Raw genomic sequence first — 16,496 nt, 5'->3', positions numbered from 1 at the left:
AGGCAGGAGAATTGCTTGAGGCCAGGAGTTCAATACTAACCTGGACAATGTAGTGAGACCCCTGTCTCTAAAAATATATTTTTTAAAATTTATTTAAAAATAAAAAAAGACACAGAAAGAGCAATTATTACCACCTTGGATAATGACGACCCTGCTGAAACACCTCTATGAGCCCCAGGGACTAGGAACCCCTGATGTAGCATAACCCTGTTTGCTTGAACTATTTATGAAGACCAGAGAAGTTAAATTTGTCCCACACCACAATAATTAGTGTGGCTTCAATTCTCTTTAGACATTGTCCATAAGACAATTTATCTGCCCATTTACAAAAGCTGGTTTCATTTGGCTGGCACATTTGAAACATAAATATATTGACATATTGGGTAAGATAGTTATCCTAAATTATACTACATTTACTTTTAATTATGTATCATTTCTCAATTTTTATTGTGCATGAACCCTTTGACGATACTGTGTACCATTTTTCAAAGTTTTCTAATTATTTCAAGTCTATGAACCCAAGCTTTTGAACAGATTGTGACTTCCATAAAGTCACAGGTGCTCTATAAATTCAATATAGCAGGCACTTAACAAAGTACCCAACTTTTGAAATAGTAAGTCTAAGAAGCAGTTTTCTTTTCTTTATTTTATCTGTAACTTTCTTTTCTTTGTTTATCTGTAACTGAGAAAAAAATAAGAATAGCAAAGAGGTAAAAAAACAAGAGATGTCACAAGGAAAGAAGAGTCCTGGGGCTTTGACAATCCTTCAATTTTTTTATTTTCTAGAAAGTTGTTTTTGGTCCTGTTTAAATGCTCCCTTCTCTGATTTGCCCCAACAACCTCTTTGAGCTTTGTTTTCCCAAAGGTGCCTGTTAAAAGTGAGTAGGGAAAGGACTTGCTGACCCAGAGCTATCTTTATCCTCAAGTAAAGGACTAATTCTGACAGCAATCCGCTCAACTAATCCTCATCTCAACTGTATGCTACCACATTAATGCCTTATGTCTTACTGTGGGTTCCCTAAAAGCAAAACCTAACAAGATGTGGATGTGGTGACTCATTGGAGGCTTGCTCGCTGGAGAAACAGAGGGAAGGAAACAGGAAAAGGCAGAGGAAGAAGCTAAACAAAGATTCCATCTCAGCTTGAGTCTGGCAGCAGCCTAATTCTTTCAAGAGTTCTGGATCATGAACCGCACCAAATAGTTGGCCCTACTTTGAGACAGGGGACCAGCCCTTGTGTGTGTCCCCACCCATCAGTCACAGGCCATGTGGAGGGGGAAGCATCACATCCAGGGTAATGCTACTTCTTTTTAGCTGAGGGCAATTCTCTGACAGAAGTGATTAGCTGGGAACTGGACAGAAGTATCTGGGAGATGGGTACACTGGCCCAATAGAGGGCATCTGGGCAGGGCATCAAAAACATCAACCACACTTACTATACCCTGTCATCACACCTTCTTTTGAAATAAAACCTTGATATTATGAATAAGGAAAAAGATGAATATTAAAATTATACCAGTTTATACAAACATAGTAAATAAAGAAAAAATGCCTGTTAGGAGCTCTGTTCCCAGCTGAATCTGCCACTTTTTCATTCAGCATTTTTTCCAACCCCAAGGAAGAAAATTACAAAATATTCAGATCCATAGCTATAAGCAAAAACTTTCACACTTGGAATCCTGGACCATATTATAAAACTATCAGTATCGTCTATTATAGAAACTTTGCATCTTTACTATCTTAATACAACATATGGTAATATATAACAATGGAAAAATTCAATATTCAGTTCTGAGACACAACATAGAATACATAAAGTTTGAAAAATAAGATACTATTAGCATGGCGCAAAAGTTAATGAAATGTTCTACAATGGTAGCAAAAATTTATAAAGTTCCTTTCTTAAATTTAACTCCCCAAAGGTAGAAATTAAGAAATAATCTTTAAAGAGATTTACGTAGTTCCATTTAGCACTTATTTCTGTCTTCATGTCTAGAAAGATTTTCTGTGTGATAGCAATGATTTTAAAGTAGCATGTATTTAGTTGGTTTTAAGGATCTCTGAAACTCTTTGAGCTATGATCATAATTCATATTCCTATAAGACTTGACAGCAAATGACTGAAGAGACTCAGGATGCTAAACATAATTCTATGAGAGATTTAAAGCTAGCTGGTTAAAAAAAAATGCTTTGAGTTTTTTGTAGTCTGTGAAGTGACTGGTGAACTTATTGGCCTTTATGCCTTTTCCCATTAAAGTCAAGAGGCATTTCGGGTATTGCCAGCACTCAGCTCAATTAGGTAATAAGGCATATATAGATATATCACAATCAATTTTATATAGAAAGAACTGAAATCTTTTGATAAGAAAAAAGATGTCAATGACTGTAAGCAATAATGGCAAGAAATGCCTCAAAAAGAACCTAAACACACCTGGGGATGCTTGGCCATGTCTTTCCAGGTATGCCTAGAGTCGTTGCTCTTTCCTATTTCTTCCCACAAGCAGACCCACCAAAACTCAGAAGGGAGCTCACGGGTGAGATATGAAGTGAGCTGTTGATATCTCATTTAACATTAAAGCAGCAGAGGCAGAAATTAGACAGTTATAACAAAATGACAAACCTGCGTAACCCCCAACTTAAAAGAAAATCACATTACTGAAAAACAATAAACGTAAGTCTAAGACAGAAAGCAGTGTATATTTTAGAAAACTCTTTAATGTGTTGTTTTAAATAATTCTATGAAACTTAAATATATAATGTAATTATATTTTCCATTAACCCATTTTGCTGTTAAATTCTTCACTCGGGGCTCAATGGTTCTAGGATTCTCAGTAACACCTAAAATTCTAAGAATGTCTTACCAAGTCATAGCTGATTGTAAAATTTCTTCAGTTTCTATTTAAAAAAAAAGATTTCTTCAGAACTTGGACAAGGGAAGGTATGCTACATAGTGAGGACTTTTTATTTGTATTTTGTTGGCAGTTCAATTCAGTTGGTTTCAACATTTATTGAGCACCTACTATGTACCAGGCACTGTACTAGATGCTGGAGACACAAAGATTAATAAGACAGAGTCCCTGTTCCCAAGGAACTGATAGTCTCTTGGCAGCAAACAGGTAGTGCAAAGATGTGGCATTTACTCTAAAATGAATAAAAATTTCAATAATATAGTAAAACTGGGCTTTTCAACACAATGGTATGTCATTGTAATGTGAAGGCAGACAAATAAAATGCATTTTCATGTGATAAAACAATAAAATCATTAAGAGCTAACTTTTAAAGATTCACATAATAAAGGTAGTTAATACTAAAAATTTACACCATAGTTTTTCAAGTATTTCATACTTAGAAATATTATTGCCCACATTTGTGCTATAGTCAAAGCCAAATTCCAGGTTGCTGCATCATTCGCATCTCAGCATGCTGGGATTCAGTTTCTCACTAAGTTTATGAATTAGAATGGCTAATTCCTCAGTTGCTTGGCTCTTGTCCTCCAGAAGTTCATAACGAAGGCTGGAGATATCTTGCTTGATTTCTTTTAATTCACCTGTAGCATTGATATTAAAAAGTCATTGGTAAGTTGCTCTTTGGATTTAGAAAAGAACAAAGAGTGAAATTCTTACAATATCAATGTATTTGCTTCATAAATTTTCCAAGGTAGCTACTTCAAAGTTTTTTTCTTTAAAATATTTCAGAAACATCTGTCTTTAAAAGTATACTGACCTTTGAAACAAATCTATAAAAATAGCCCAGCTATATTTTTTAATAGTAACACACAGCTTAAAGTCTTGTTCTTTTGTTCACCCACCTTTTAACATAAGGTGATTCTCTGTTAACTGATCTACAGCCAGTTTATCTCCTTTCTGACTACAAGGGAGTCCCTTTGTTTCTTTCAAGTATAAAAGTTGACACCTGCATCAAACATCTCCCATTGCTAGTATCAAAGGGAATCCTAGAAAAACGAAACTTTACTAAAAATGAATCAGTCTGTCTGACAGGCAAATAATTTTGAGGCAAATTTGAAGTAAAGGAAAGAAAGGAAAAAGAGTAGGAAGCGTTTATTAGGGAAGGCAGTGGCGATGGACATAAAGACATTAGTTTGTCCAGCACAAAGGATCAATGCATAAGGAAGTAACAAGCAACAGTACAATTGAGGAGTTTAGATATGATATCATTGGCAATGGGTAGACTCTATTCTCTTGAAGAGAATAGGAGAGTTTGGGCTGTAAAAATCAATTGCTCCCATAATTCAGTTTTGCAGTATTTTGAGCTTATATATATTGCAATTAAAAACTGGATTCTCTTCAAGGAGAGGCAGTATTTGGTTAAGGAAGAAAAAAAAGAAATGCTGGATTCTCTTGAAAGTGACTGTAATGTAGATAAATCCACTGACTTTCAAAAGTGAATGTTAGAGCAAGAATTTATCTTGAATCTAAGAAATAATTCTTCAAACCATTGACTTAGCCTTTTATAGTAAAATGGCATTTAAAGCACAACCTTTGATAACAGTTCCTGGTATCTTTAATATGCTTTAAAGTAAAATTTCAATATTCTTCTCTTATATAAAAGTCAGAACCTTTTTATTTGAAAAAATCTTAACTCTCAGGAATACACAGAAAACATTTGAGGAATCCTTTGTCACAAAAAGGTTCTTTCTTTGGCATATGGCTATATACATATATATATATATATATATGTATATATATTTCTACCATTATCTTGCTCTTGAGGCATATGGCAATATAAAAGAAATAAACTGATCTCATTTGAAATCATGAGGCAGACTTCAGTGGAAGGAGTGGATTCTCAGACCATTCAGTACCATAGTGGACCTCCCTGCCCCACTTCACCTTCTATCCTTTCTTCCTTGTTCCCAACTCATGGGAGACTACGACCTATGTGTTGTATTAACTGTTTAGTTTACCAGTTCAGGAAACATAAGTTACTCAACCTTTTCAGACTTTAGTTTCCTCATAAATTAAATGAGGAGGTTATACACTACACGTTTCTAGTAAGAACTTTGTTCAAAACTCCAAATTCTCATTGATTTTCCAATTTTGTGCAAGGGCTTTGGAAATGCTTCTTGTTTTTTTATGCTGTTTTGGTCATACAATTCTTCTCACTTTTGTTCCCCCCATGGAGGTTAGGGTACAATTGATGAGACTTCTGCTTTCTAAACTACAGCCGAATTCCAGTCCTTTCTCCTGAGATAGTTTCTAGGTCACCATGATTAGATTTTTGCTAGTTATGAATTAAAAATTTATAGGTTTCTTTTCTATATACATATAGTATTGGATTGATTTAAATTTACAAGAAATTCCTTATATTAATCAAGTAATGGCTTCTAAGCCCATTAAAAATTTTATTAAGTTTAGCCCTTTCTTATCAGTGTAGATAGATCTAGTGGCATCTCACTGGTGTTGGAAGGTACAGTTTCCATTTTTAGGACAACTTATTTCTCTCTGATTGATTTCTTTCAAACTCTGGGCCTATGTTTAGCTCTATCCCTTAGACTTTGGTAAAAAAAATGTTTAGTCCAGATAGATGCCCTGCCTCAAATATGCCTTTAAAAATGAGCTTGCTTAAAGTAAGGAGGCAGGGAGGAAAGTAAAATTCAAAAGAGAAGTACTAGACAAGAAAAACAGGTTAAAAATGTGTTTCTGGACAACAAAATAGAGGTTTCCCTGAAGACATGAATTCTGTAGTCACTGTTTTATCTGCGTAACTGGAAAAATGTTAACACTAATGTGAACTCATTGAAAACTTAACTGATACTACTGACTACCTTATGTCGGAAGCATTAAAAAACTCCTAGAGAGATGTCAGTCTTTACATTCTAAGAATCAGGGCACTCTGAGTAGACATAAATTGTCTCTGATCAATATTTTAAGTAACTGTTTATTTTAAAAGATGTTTTAGAAATATAACATAAGGGTCGGGCATGGTGCTTCATGCCTGTAATCCTAGCACTTTGGGAGGCCGAGGCGGGTGGATCACAAGGTCAAGAGATCGAGACCATCCTGGCCAACCTGGTGAAACCCCATCTCTACTAAAATACAAAAATTAGCTGGGCATGGTGGCATGCGCCTGTAGTCCCAGCTACTTGGGAGGCTGAGGCAGGAGATTTGCTTGAACCCAGGAGGCGGAGGTTGCAGTGAGCCAAGATCATGCCACTGCACTCTAGCCTGGTGCCTGGCGACAAAGCAAGACTGTCTTAAAAAAAAAAAGAAAAGAAAAGAAAAGAAATGTAGTATAAGATCTTCCTCCCATCTTGGAGCCATCCAAACTGTAATCTGGGATTGGATTTTTAAGGTATGCCTCAACTTGAAGTTTTCCTGGTTCATTAAGATAGTTATTAAAGGATGTTTCTCAAGTTGGAGATGCTTACCTTCATTAACTTCATCATTTTCTTTGTCTACTTGTGCTTTCAAAACATACCGCTTTATAAGTCTTTTCATTATCTGCTGTTGGGCAAAAATAAATGATTAACTCTTCAGTGATATACATAAGTGCCCCAAATCCTATTTTCCAAAGAAACTTACATACCTGTAAAGCAAACAACTCAGGGGAGGAAAATTTTATACAACTATATATAGAATAATTACACAGGTTTCAGAACTTAACTCTTTTACACCTTCTACTGAGACTTACTGCATAATCCACCAATATTGGTTTTTTGTTTTTTTTTTTGCATCAGAAATGGAAGAAGCTTTTAAAAAGCAGTTAAGCTAGAATATTTGAATTCATGGCTTCTCTTTCAATGAATAGTTTCTAATTTACACTGACACTACATTATCACCTATAGGTACTACCTTATTTCCCAGTATTTAGAAAAATATATGAATGTATACTCTATATAGAGAATTTGGAAAATATAGAGAAGAACAAAATAAATAAATGAAATAACTGACAACTTCACCATCCAAAGATAATCACTGTTGTCATTTTGGTGTATGTCTTTATAACATCTTTTCTTTAAATTTTGTCTATATACTAATTACTGTATGTATTATATTTTATGTTTTCTAAATGCCATATATTTTGTTATATGACATGTTTTTCTCTAATAGCAATATACAGTGACTATTTTCAGTCTAAATAAATGCTCTTCTAGGATAACTGTTTATCCATATGGAAAAAATTAAATTGGAGCCCTACTTCCACCATGAACACAAGAATTAGTTCCATGTGCATCTTAAATGTGAAATACAAAACTTTTGAATCCTTAAAAGAAAGTATTATATAAGACAGCATATTTATAAAACTTAGGTTAGTACTGGATTTTTAAAAAACAAGATTAAAACTTCTGATTACAATAGAAAAGATTGATAAACTCAACTTCATTACAATTTAAAACTTCTGTTTATAAAGATACCATAAAGAAAGTGAAAAGGCAAGCCATAGACTGGGAGAAAATATTGGTAATACTTGTAGGTAACAAATAATTTGCATCGAAATATATAAAGAACTTTAATTCAATAAGAAAAACTCAAATAACTCAATTTTAAAATGGGCAAAAGATAAATGTTTCACAGAAATGTAAATGTGAAGGGTCAACAAGCTTTAAAAAACAATTTCAAACTCTGCTGCAGAGGAATACAAATTTTAACTAAAGAAGACATAATTTTACATCTAATAAAGAGAACGATTAATAAATCTGGTCATGCCAACTGTTGGAAAGGATATAGATCAATGGGGACTTTTATACTTTACTGGCATGACTTTAAATAGACAACTTTGAAGACAATTTAGTATTATCTTTTTAGTTTTTAAATTGATTTCTATTAAAATTTTTTTTTTAAGTGGAGTCTCACTATATTGCACAGGTTTGCCTCAAACTTCTGGGCTCAATGCTGTCCTGCCTCAGCCTCTCCAACAGCTGGGGTATAGGCATGAGCCACTGCATCCAGGTGGTATTATCTTTTAAAGTTGAACATTTGCATACCCTTTTACCTAGAAAGTCTACATCTTGGTATAAGGCCTAGAGAAACTTTGCAGGTGTGAACCAAGAGACATACAACGTTTGTAGCAGCCCTGTCAGAAATAGCAAAACCCTGGAAACAATCTAAACTAATATTAAGAAGAATAGACAAATTGTAGTATGTTACAATGTAATGTTATTATGTTCATTAATGAAATTAATGCACCATAGCCACACACAACAGTGTGGATGAATCTTAGAAGCATAATATTGAATGAAAAATTCCAGAAGACCACAAAGTATGAAAGTATTCTTATGAAGATCAATAACAAGTAAATCTATAGAATATATATTTATGAATATTGATACATGTAATAAATTATATTAGAAAAGAACATTAAAGCAAGAAGAGGAGAAACCCAACTTCAAGACAGGGATTAACTCAGGTGGAGGCAGAGGAGTGGGTAGGGAGGTGCATATAAGTAGAGGCAATGGATGGATGATGTTATCATTGTCAGGTCGGTAGTGGTTTCATGAGTGTAAATGTAATTATGCTTCATTATTTTGCATTACACATATTCTTATGCATGTAACAAACACCACATATAAAAGATAACAAAAGAAAGGAAAAAAGACTTGAACTAAAATGCAAGCATAGTGAGAGCAGAAAATATATACTCCAATATTTAAGAAAGTAGAAATTATGCCAAGGTCAGGTAAGAGAGGAATCTAGGAAGACTCAAAATGTTATGCAGAGAATAACAATAGACTGAGGGAGCCCATGCTACTGAAAAGGAAAAGCTCATTTTACCAGTCACTGTAAAATATAAAACCTGTTGAATTTTGTAGAATCTACATCCCAGGACAGATTCACAGCTAGATGGATCTTAAACTGGGCTCATTCATTCATTCAGAAAATATTTATTGAGACCCAATTCTGTGGCAGGTACTGCACCAGGTACTGGAAATACAACAGTGAACATAGTCCCCAGTCCAGTGAAACTTCATATCAATATGAACAATTCACTATAATGGGTGAACATATCGGGGGTCTAGTTAAGTTTAGGGGACAGTAAATACAGATTCCTATAAAATGAAAATACAAAGTTATGTATATCAGTTAAAAGCAGCTGAAAGGCAATAATACAAATTGGTGGAAAAGAAAAGACTATGTAACAAGTAGTGCTGAGACAAGTTGAGCCTCTGTACAAGGCAAGAAGGTACCTGAGGTTAGACAGAAATCAGTTTCCCCACACATGACACTACTTGGTAATAGTCCATCCCTTTGTTCATGTTGGAAAGATAATTCATGAGAATTCTAAAATGATCTGCAGCTCAGAGAAGGAGACAAAGATTGACCATCCGCATTCTGTTAAGAAGCTTGTTTAGTAAACCCAAGGCATTATTGTGTAATAGGTGACAAAGACCCTCTCCTTGAGGTCTCTTTCCCTCTATTGCAATAGTTCCTGAGTAAAACCTGTTTTTACCACTTTATCTACTGTCTGGCTCTGGTTTTCTTTAACACCGTTGAGACTGTGAGCTGTAAGAACAAATCATGTAGATTTGAGTTGTGACTCCATCATTAACAAGCTCTGGAACCTTAGTATCTTAATCTGTATAATAGAAATGCTAGACTGTGTCTTGTTAAAGAGATAGTACATGTAAATTACATAGTAGGTGCTCTCATTATTATCTATGCTTCTGTAAAGCAAATCTTGATAAATCCACCTTAATGATGGTACTGTAAACAAGGACCATGAAACTCATATGTAACAAGTAAAAATACAATTTTAAATATTAGCTTTAACTAAATTTCCAACTAATCCTTTAATTAAAGCCAGTATCAAAAGTTAAACTGACCAGTAACAGATTCATCTTTTTTCCCTCTTGCTTAAATTGCTAACTAATGAACACAATAGAAGTCTATAGATTAACTTCCACTTTCCACAAACCTCCAGAAATTATACAGCTTTCCTGGTACAAGCCTGTGAATCATTCTTTAAAGAAGACATTGTAACTCTATAAAAACTATTGATTTTCTCTGTCCAGGGTATGGGAATTCTAGAGAGAGGTTCCAAAACTGAAACTGAGTGGTAACCAGGTAAAGAGCCCAGGTGGTACTTACTTCAAACAGTCCTTCCTGCAAACAAACCCAAGTTCATTTTTCAACCCTCCATTAAGACTGGGAGAAGAAATAAGATGTGGGTAGTTGGGTAGCTGCAGGATGGTTAGATATCTTCCTTCCCAAAAGGAGTGAAAGCTTCTCTTTTCACTTGCCTATTTTTTACTGATTCAAATTCAACTAATAACTGTCAAACACTCTATCAGGTACTTTTACATTCATTCTCTCATTTAATTTTACAGAGAAGCCAAATTTGACTGTAGGTTTTGTACTATGAATTTTAACAATCTAAAAAGTGTGAATGAAGGTGATAAGACTGATTTAAACAAATAGAAAACACTCAAACGCATAAAGTAAAATTTTAGACAGGAAAAGGACCTTGGGAATCATTGTCTTTCATGTTTTGATAACGCTCATGAAACTTTCTGAAAGATTACCATTAGATAGCTTCTGTATGAACTTCTGTGACTGATAGCCTGCTATTTTTCCAGATACCTAGTTTAATCTATTTTTTGGACAGCTGTAGCTGTTAGAAAACAATTCTTTTGTATTGAAGCCAAAATAACTATCAGTCCAAGTTATGTTCCTTGGGGCAACAGCAAATAAATTTGTTTTTTCTTCTACTTGATTGACTTTTACCTGTTACTTTTCTCTGCCTTTTTTTTTGAAGAGGGACCTGCAAACCTATTGATTGACTTTAAAATATCCTCTCTTCCAGGTTTCTCAGTTCTATCAACCTAAAGAAAAATCTCAGGCAAACTAAATATAAGTTTATTTGGGCCAAGTTTAAGGACTGCTACCTGGGGAGCACAGATTCAGTTGTGCTCCCCAGTTGTCCTGAATCAGCAGCAGTTACTAGTGGGTTTTTAGAGGAAAAAAAAGAGGCAGTTCCTAAATTGTTTACCAAAGATTTACATTGAAATAACATAAGCTTTTGACTGGTTATACATTGTTCTTTGTATCACAGGTTCCAGGAACATGTAGATAACAGGTGACTCTTCAAGTCTGGAACAAACGCCTTTAGGCTACTGTCCTCAGGCATAGGTAGAGGTAGGCAGCTGTAACTGAAAGTCCCATACTCATGTTCTCTGGACCTGATAAATTTTTCATACCTCACATAGTCAGACTTCTCTGAGCTATTTTTCGTTTCTCTATTCCCATACCATTTTATTTATATTTTATTATATTTATATTTATTTCTATTACACATATAAGCTTAACTATACCACATAGCCATGTAGTGTTATGTGAATATTTGTCTACTTATTCTTTCCTTTCCTTGCCGCTCACCTCAACACTGCCATTTTACTCCAATGGAGAGATTCTTGAAGTCTTGGACTATATCTTTGTATTTGTATACCTAACATCATGTATAACAGGGGTTATCCTGAATGTGCCGGGAAGCTCACTGTGAGTAGAGTTCAGGAACATCTCATTTTGCCGCATTTAGAGAAAACTTGTCATGTGCTTCCAGTATAACCAACCCATCAATGATATCCTTCATGAACTGGACCAGAGTCCACCACCTGGGCCAAAGACCATCCAACACTGTATTTGTTTGGGCCAAAGGTGTTACCAAAGTGAAGTCAGCTATGAAAGCAGATCTGCCAGCAAGAGACAACAGAGAATAAAACTCAAGAACCCACAGTCCAGCTTCTGTGGAGGCTCACAATAAATTTCTATTTCTTAACATATCTTAGCGTATCTGTACTTGAAATAAATTAAGATATAAGCCTTTAACTTGAAATAACCAAACACAAATATCGTTATAATAAATTTTAAAATATCGTTAAAATTAGCAAAACTTAATCATAGCTATCTTCCTGAATATGTTCTTGAGAAAAATCACACCCAGTTAAAAAAATTCTTTACACACATAATAGAATTACTTCAACATGCTATTAAAAATTAATTTTAATATAAATACCACCATTGATGTAAACATTTTTGGTAGTTTTGTCTTTTTTTGAGAGAAACAGTGTTGCTCTGTGACCCAGGCTGGAGTTCAGTAATGTGATCACTGCAGCCTCAAACTGCTGGACTCAAACAGCCCTCCCACATCAGCCTCCCAAAGCACTGGGGTTGTAGAACTGCATCACCATGTCTGGCCCTGATCAAAACATTTTTGAAAATCTTCCTCTGTGGCCCTTTGGGGCATATTTGAATCTCTGTCTTTGAAGAAATTGTTTTGGAGGAAAAAAACCCTCATTTGGATATAAAACATGTAAGGTGATAACCCTATTGGTGATGGCTACATGTTTGTTGAAGTTGGATGTGATCATTTCTGAAAAAAAATGCAAAGTGATGGCACTAAGTCTTCTTAATAGGAATAATTAGCTAAGTTCTGTAACTAGAAAAAAATGAAACATTTTTTGGGTCTTATGGACTAATTATAAAAATAATTCTTTAAAGATGTTCTAAAAATATTCTGAGTTGTGATAGCCCCATTAGTATATTCCAAGGGCTATCACTTTGAAAGAAAATTCCTATTTAACAGACCAAGTTCTGATTTTTTTTTTTTTTTTTTTTTTTGTAAAGACAGGTTTCACCATGTTAACCAGGCTAGTCTCAAACTCTTGACCTCAGATGATCTACCCACCTCAGCCTCCCAAAATGCTGGGATTATAGGCATGAGTCACCACACCCACCCCCAAGTTCTGAAATTTTTTTAAAGGTAAGTCTTATCTATTGTAATCAGGCTGCATGAAAAAAAATCTCTAACAACTAAACAATTGTTATCGCTCATTGTTATGAACTGAATGTTTTGTTCACCCCAGATTCCTGTGTTCAAATCCTAAGCCCCCCACAATGTGATGGCATTAGGAGTTGATTAGGTTCCACCCTTATGAATGGGATTAGTGCTCTTTCAAAAGAGACCCCACAAAACTTTCTTGTCCCTTTCCTGCCATATGAGGACAAAGTGAGAAGTCAGTTGTCTATGAACCAAGAAGCACTTACAGCTACCTGATTTTCAACAAATGCACCAAGCACATACATTGGGGAAGGGGCAGTCTCTTTAATGAATGGTGCTGGGAAAACTGGACATCCACATGCAGAAGGATAAAACTAGACCTCTATCTCTCACCATATATAAAAATCACTTCAAAATAAAGTGTCAGATGTAATACTCAAAATGATAAAACTACTGGAAGAAAACATGGGGGAAATGATTCAGGACACTGGTCTGGGCAAGCAGTTTTTTGATAAGACCTCAAAAACACAGGTAACAAAAGCAAAAATAGACAAATGAGATTATATCAAGCATATTTTCAAAATATGCATCTGGCAAGGGATTAATATCCATAATATCTAAGGAACTTAAACAACTCAACAGCAAAAAACAAGTAATCCAATTAAAAACTGGGCAAAAGAGGAGGACTCAAGATGGCGCTGTGAGAACAACCCAGGATTGGAGATCTCATTGTGTCCGCGGAAAGGTGAGTCTGAGCTGCATTTCCAGACTGATCTTTGTTGCCCACGGAATGGGGAAATTCCCAAGTGAAGAGGAGACGCGGGACGCCAGGCAGAACCTCCGCCTGGCAAAGCCGGCAGCTGGGGTGGCAGCGGCCGGCCCTACCCAGCGCTCCCCACAGGGCGCGCTTGTCCAGGTGCCCCATTGAACTGGCAACCGGAGACGTGAAAGGGCTGGACTTGAGACTGAGCTAGACTTGGACAGTGGGCCAGCCAGGGGATCAGAGGGACAGAGCGTTAGGGTTGGCCCAGTGGGACGAACAAAACCGTGATTTCAAACAAGCCCCGGGCAGACGGCCCAAGACGCTCTGAGGGGGAGGGGCGTCCACCATTACCAAGGCAACCCGCCCCAACTGAGATACACGCCCATTGCTGACGCAGCCAGCCGTTGCCGAGGCAACCCGTCCCTACTGAGATACACGCCCACTGCTGACGCAGCCTGCTGTTGCCGAGGCAACCCGTCCCTACTGAGATACACGCCCACTGCTGATGCAGCCTGCCGTTGCCAAGGCAACCCACTACAACAGAGAGACTCCACCCCAGGGCGTGGCGGAGACCACAGCAGAGCCTGCAGGAACAGGGCAAATCACACAACAGCAGGGCAGAGCCTCGGCAGCCAAACAGTGACTAGTCTGCGTCCTAGCTGGGCAGGACCTCAACGGACATCCAAAAATAAAGCCCAAACCCCTCAACACAGAGCATTTGAGAAAAAAAAAGGGTTTTTTAATGAGCTCTGTTGCTGCAGAATCAAACATAGCAGCCTAACAGCCCTGAATGAACAACAGAGCTCACAGCTCAGCAATTAAGCCCCTATAAAGTACAAACTGTCTCCTCAAGCAGCTCCCTGACCCCTCTATATCCAAAAGACTGACATTAGGCAGGCATCATCCTGGGACAAAGATAGCAGAAAAAGAAACTGGTAGCATCCCTCGCTGTGCCACAGCTGCTAGAGGTGCACCCCAGACAAGCAGGGTCTGGAGCAGACCTCAGCAGTTGTACAGCGAAGGGGCTAGACTGGTAGAAGGAAAACCAAGCAACAGAAATACTTCATCATCAACATTCTGGGTGTCCACTCAGAGACCCAATCAAAATGTCAGCAACTACGCAGACGACCAGCGGACAAATCCACAAAAATGGGAAGAAACCAGCGCAAAAAGGAGGAAAACACCCGAAACCAGAACACCTCGCCTCCTAGAAAGGACCAAAACTCCTCACCAGCAAGGGAACAAAGCTGGACGGAGAATGACTGTGATGAAATGACGGAATTAGACTTCAGAAGATGGATAATGAGAAACTTTTGTGAGCTAAAAGATCATGTATTAAATCAATGCAAAGAAACTAAGAACCTTGAAAAAAGATTTGAAAAAAGATTCGAGGAAATGATAACAAGAATGGATAACTTAGAGAGGAATATGAATGAATTAAAGGAGCTGAAAAACACAATATGAGAACTTCACGAAGCAAACACAAGTTTCAATAGCCGAATTGACCAAGCAGAAGAAAGAATATCTGAAGTCGAAGACCAACTCAATGAAATAAAACGAGAAACCAAGATCAGAGAAAAAAGCGCAAAGGAATGAACAAAGTCTCCAAGAAATGTGGGACTACGTGAAAAGACCTAACCTACGTTTGATAGGTGTACCAGAAGGGGACGAAGAGAATGAATCCAAGCTGGAAAATACTCTTCAGGACATCATCCAGGAAAATTTCCCCCACCTAGCAAGACAGGCCAACACTCAATTGCAGGAAATACAGAGAACACCACAAAGATATTCCGCAAGAAGAGCAACCCCAAGGCACATAATCGTCAGATTCAACAGGGTTGAAATAAAGGAGAGAATACTAAGGGCAGCCAGAGAGAAAGGTCGGGTCACCCACAAAGGGAAGCCCATCAGACTCACAGCAGATCTCTCGGCAGAAACACTACAAGCCAGAAGAGAGTGGGGGCCAATATTCAACATTCTTAAAGAAAAGAACTTTCAACCCAGAATTTCATATCCAACCAAACTGAGCTTCAGAAGTGAAGGAAAAATAAAATCCTTTGCGAACAAGCAAGTACTCAGAGATTTTTGTCACCACCAGGCCTGCTTTACAAGAGCTCCTAAAAGAGGCACTACACATAGAAAGGATCAACCAGTACCAGCCATTCCAAAATCACACTAAATGCTAAAGAGCATCAACATAATGAAGAATCTACAACAACTAACAGGCAAAACAGCCACTTAGCATCAAAATGGCAGTATCAAATTCACACATAACAATATTAACCCTAAATGTAAATGGACTAAATGCACCAATCAAAAGACACAGACTGGCAAATTGGATAAAAATCCAAAACCCATCAGTGTGCTGTATCCAGGAAACCCATCTCACATGCAAGGATACACAAAGGCTCAAAATAAAGGGATGGAGGAAGATTTACCAAGCTAATGGAAAACAAAAAAAAGCAGGAGTTGCAATTCTCATCTCTGATAAAATAGACTTTAAAGCAACAAAGATCAAAACAGACAAAGAAGGCCATTACATAATGGTAAAAGGATCGATACAACAAGAAGAGCTAACGATCCTAAACATATATGGACCCAATGCAGGAGCACCCAGATACATAAGGCAAGTTCTTAATGACTTACAAAAGGACTTAGACTCCCACACAATAATAGTGGGAGACTTTAACACTCCACTGTCAATACTAGACAGATCAACCAGACAGAAAATCAACAAGGATATCCAGGGCTTGAACTCAGACCTGGAGCAAGGAAACCTGATAGACATTTACAGAACTCTCCACCCCAAATCCACAGAATACACATTCTTCTCAGCACCACATCACACCTACTCTACAATTGACCACATAATTGGAAGTAAAGCACTGCTCAACAAATGCAAAACAACTGAAATCATAACAAACAGCCTCTCAGACCATAGTGCAATCAAGTTAGAACTCAGAATTCAGAAACCCACCCAGAACCGCACAGCTTCATGGAA

General features: G+C 36.9%; 1 protein-coding gene and 1 long non-coding RNA gene across 15 annotated transcripts in view; one reads left to right on the top strand and one right to left on the bottom strand.

The window, feature by feature from the left end:
- Positions 1-2,696: 2,696 nt before the first annotated feature.
- Positions 2,697-16,496, bottom strand: part of TRPC3 (transient receptor potential cation channel subfamily C member 3) — an 85,384-nt gene continuing 71,584 nt past the window's right edge. For 8 of the 14 annotated variants that reach the window (XR_013532922.1, XR_013532923.1, XM_035293019.3 and 5 more), the window contains 2 exons: positions 6,386-6,461; positions 2,697-3,544 (listed from right to left, as the gene is read on the bottom strand). Coding sequence is in view for 11 of the 14 variants with exons in the window: in XM_035293019.3 (XP_035148910.2) it covers positions 3,402-3,544; positions 6,386-6,461 (219 nt within the window). In the remaining 3 variants the exon portion in view is untranslated. The remainder of the gene's footprint in view (positions 3,545-6,385; positions 6,462-16,496) is intronic. The other 6 variants (XR_013532924.1, XM_035293020.3, XM_035293021.3 and 3 more) reach the window with 1 other exon arrangement.
- The window catches only part of LOC118152210 (uncharacterized), a 37,213-nt gene continuing 33,297 nt past the window's right edge, over positions 12,581-16,496 (top strand). The window contains exon 1 of the long non-coding RNA XR_008480065.2: positions 12,581-12,714. This is a non-coding gene — a long non-coding RNA (uncharacterized LOC118152210). The remainder of the gene's footprint in view (positions 12,715-16,496) is intronic.

The sequence above is a fragment of the Callithrix jacchus genome, chromosome 3 (assembly GCF_049354715.1).
Source record: "Callithrix jacchus isolate 240 chromosome 3, calJac240_pri, whole genome shotgun sequence".
Lineage (NCBI taxonomy): Eukaryota > Metazoa > Chordata > Mammalia > Primates > Cebidae > Callithrix > Callithrix jacchus.
Note: the sequence above shows the minus strand (reverse complement) of the source record. Positions and strands in the feature narration are given on the sequence as shown.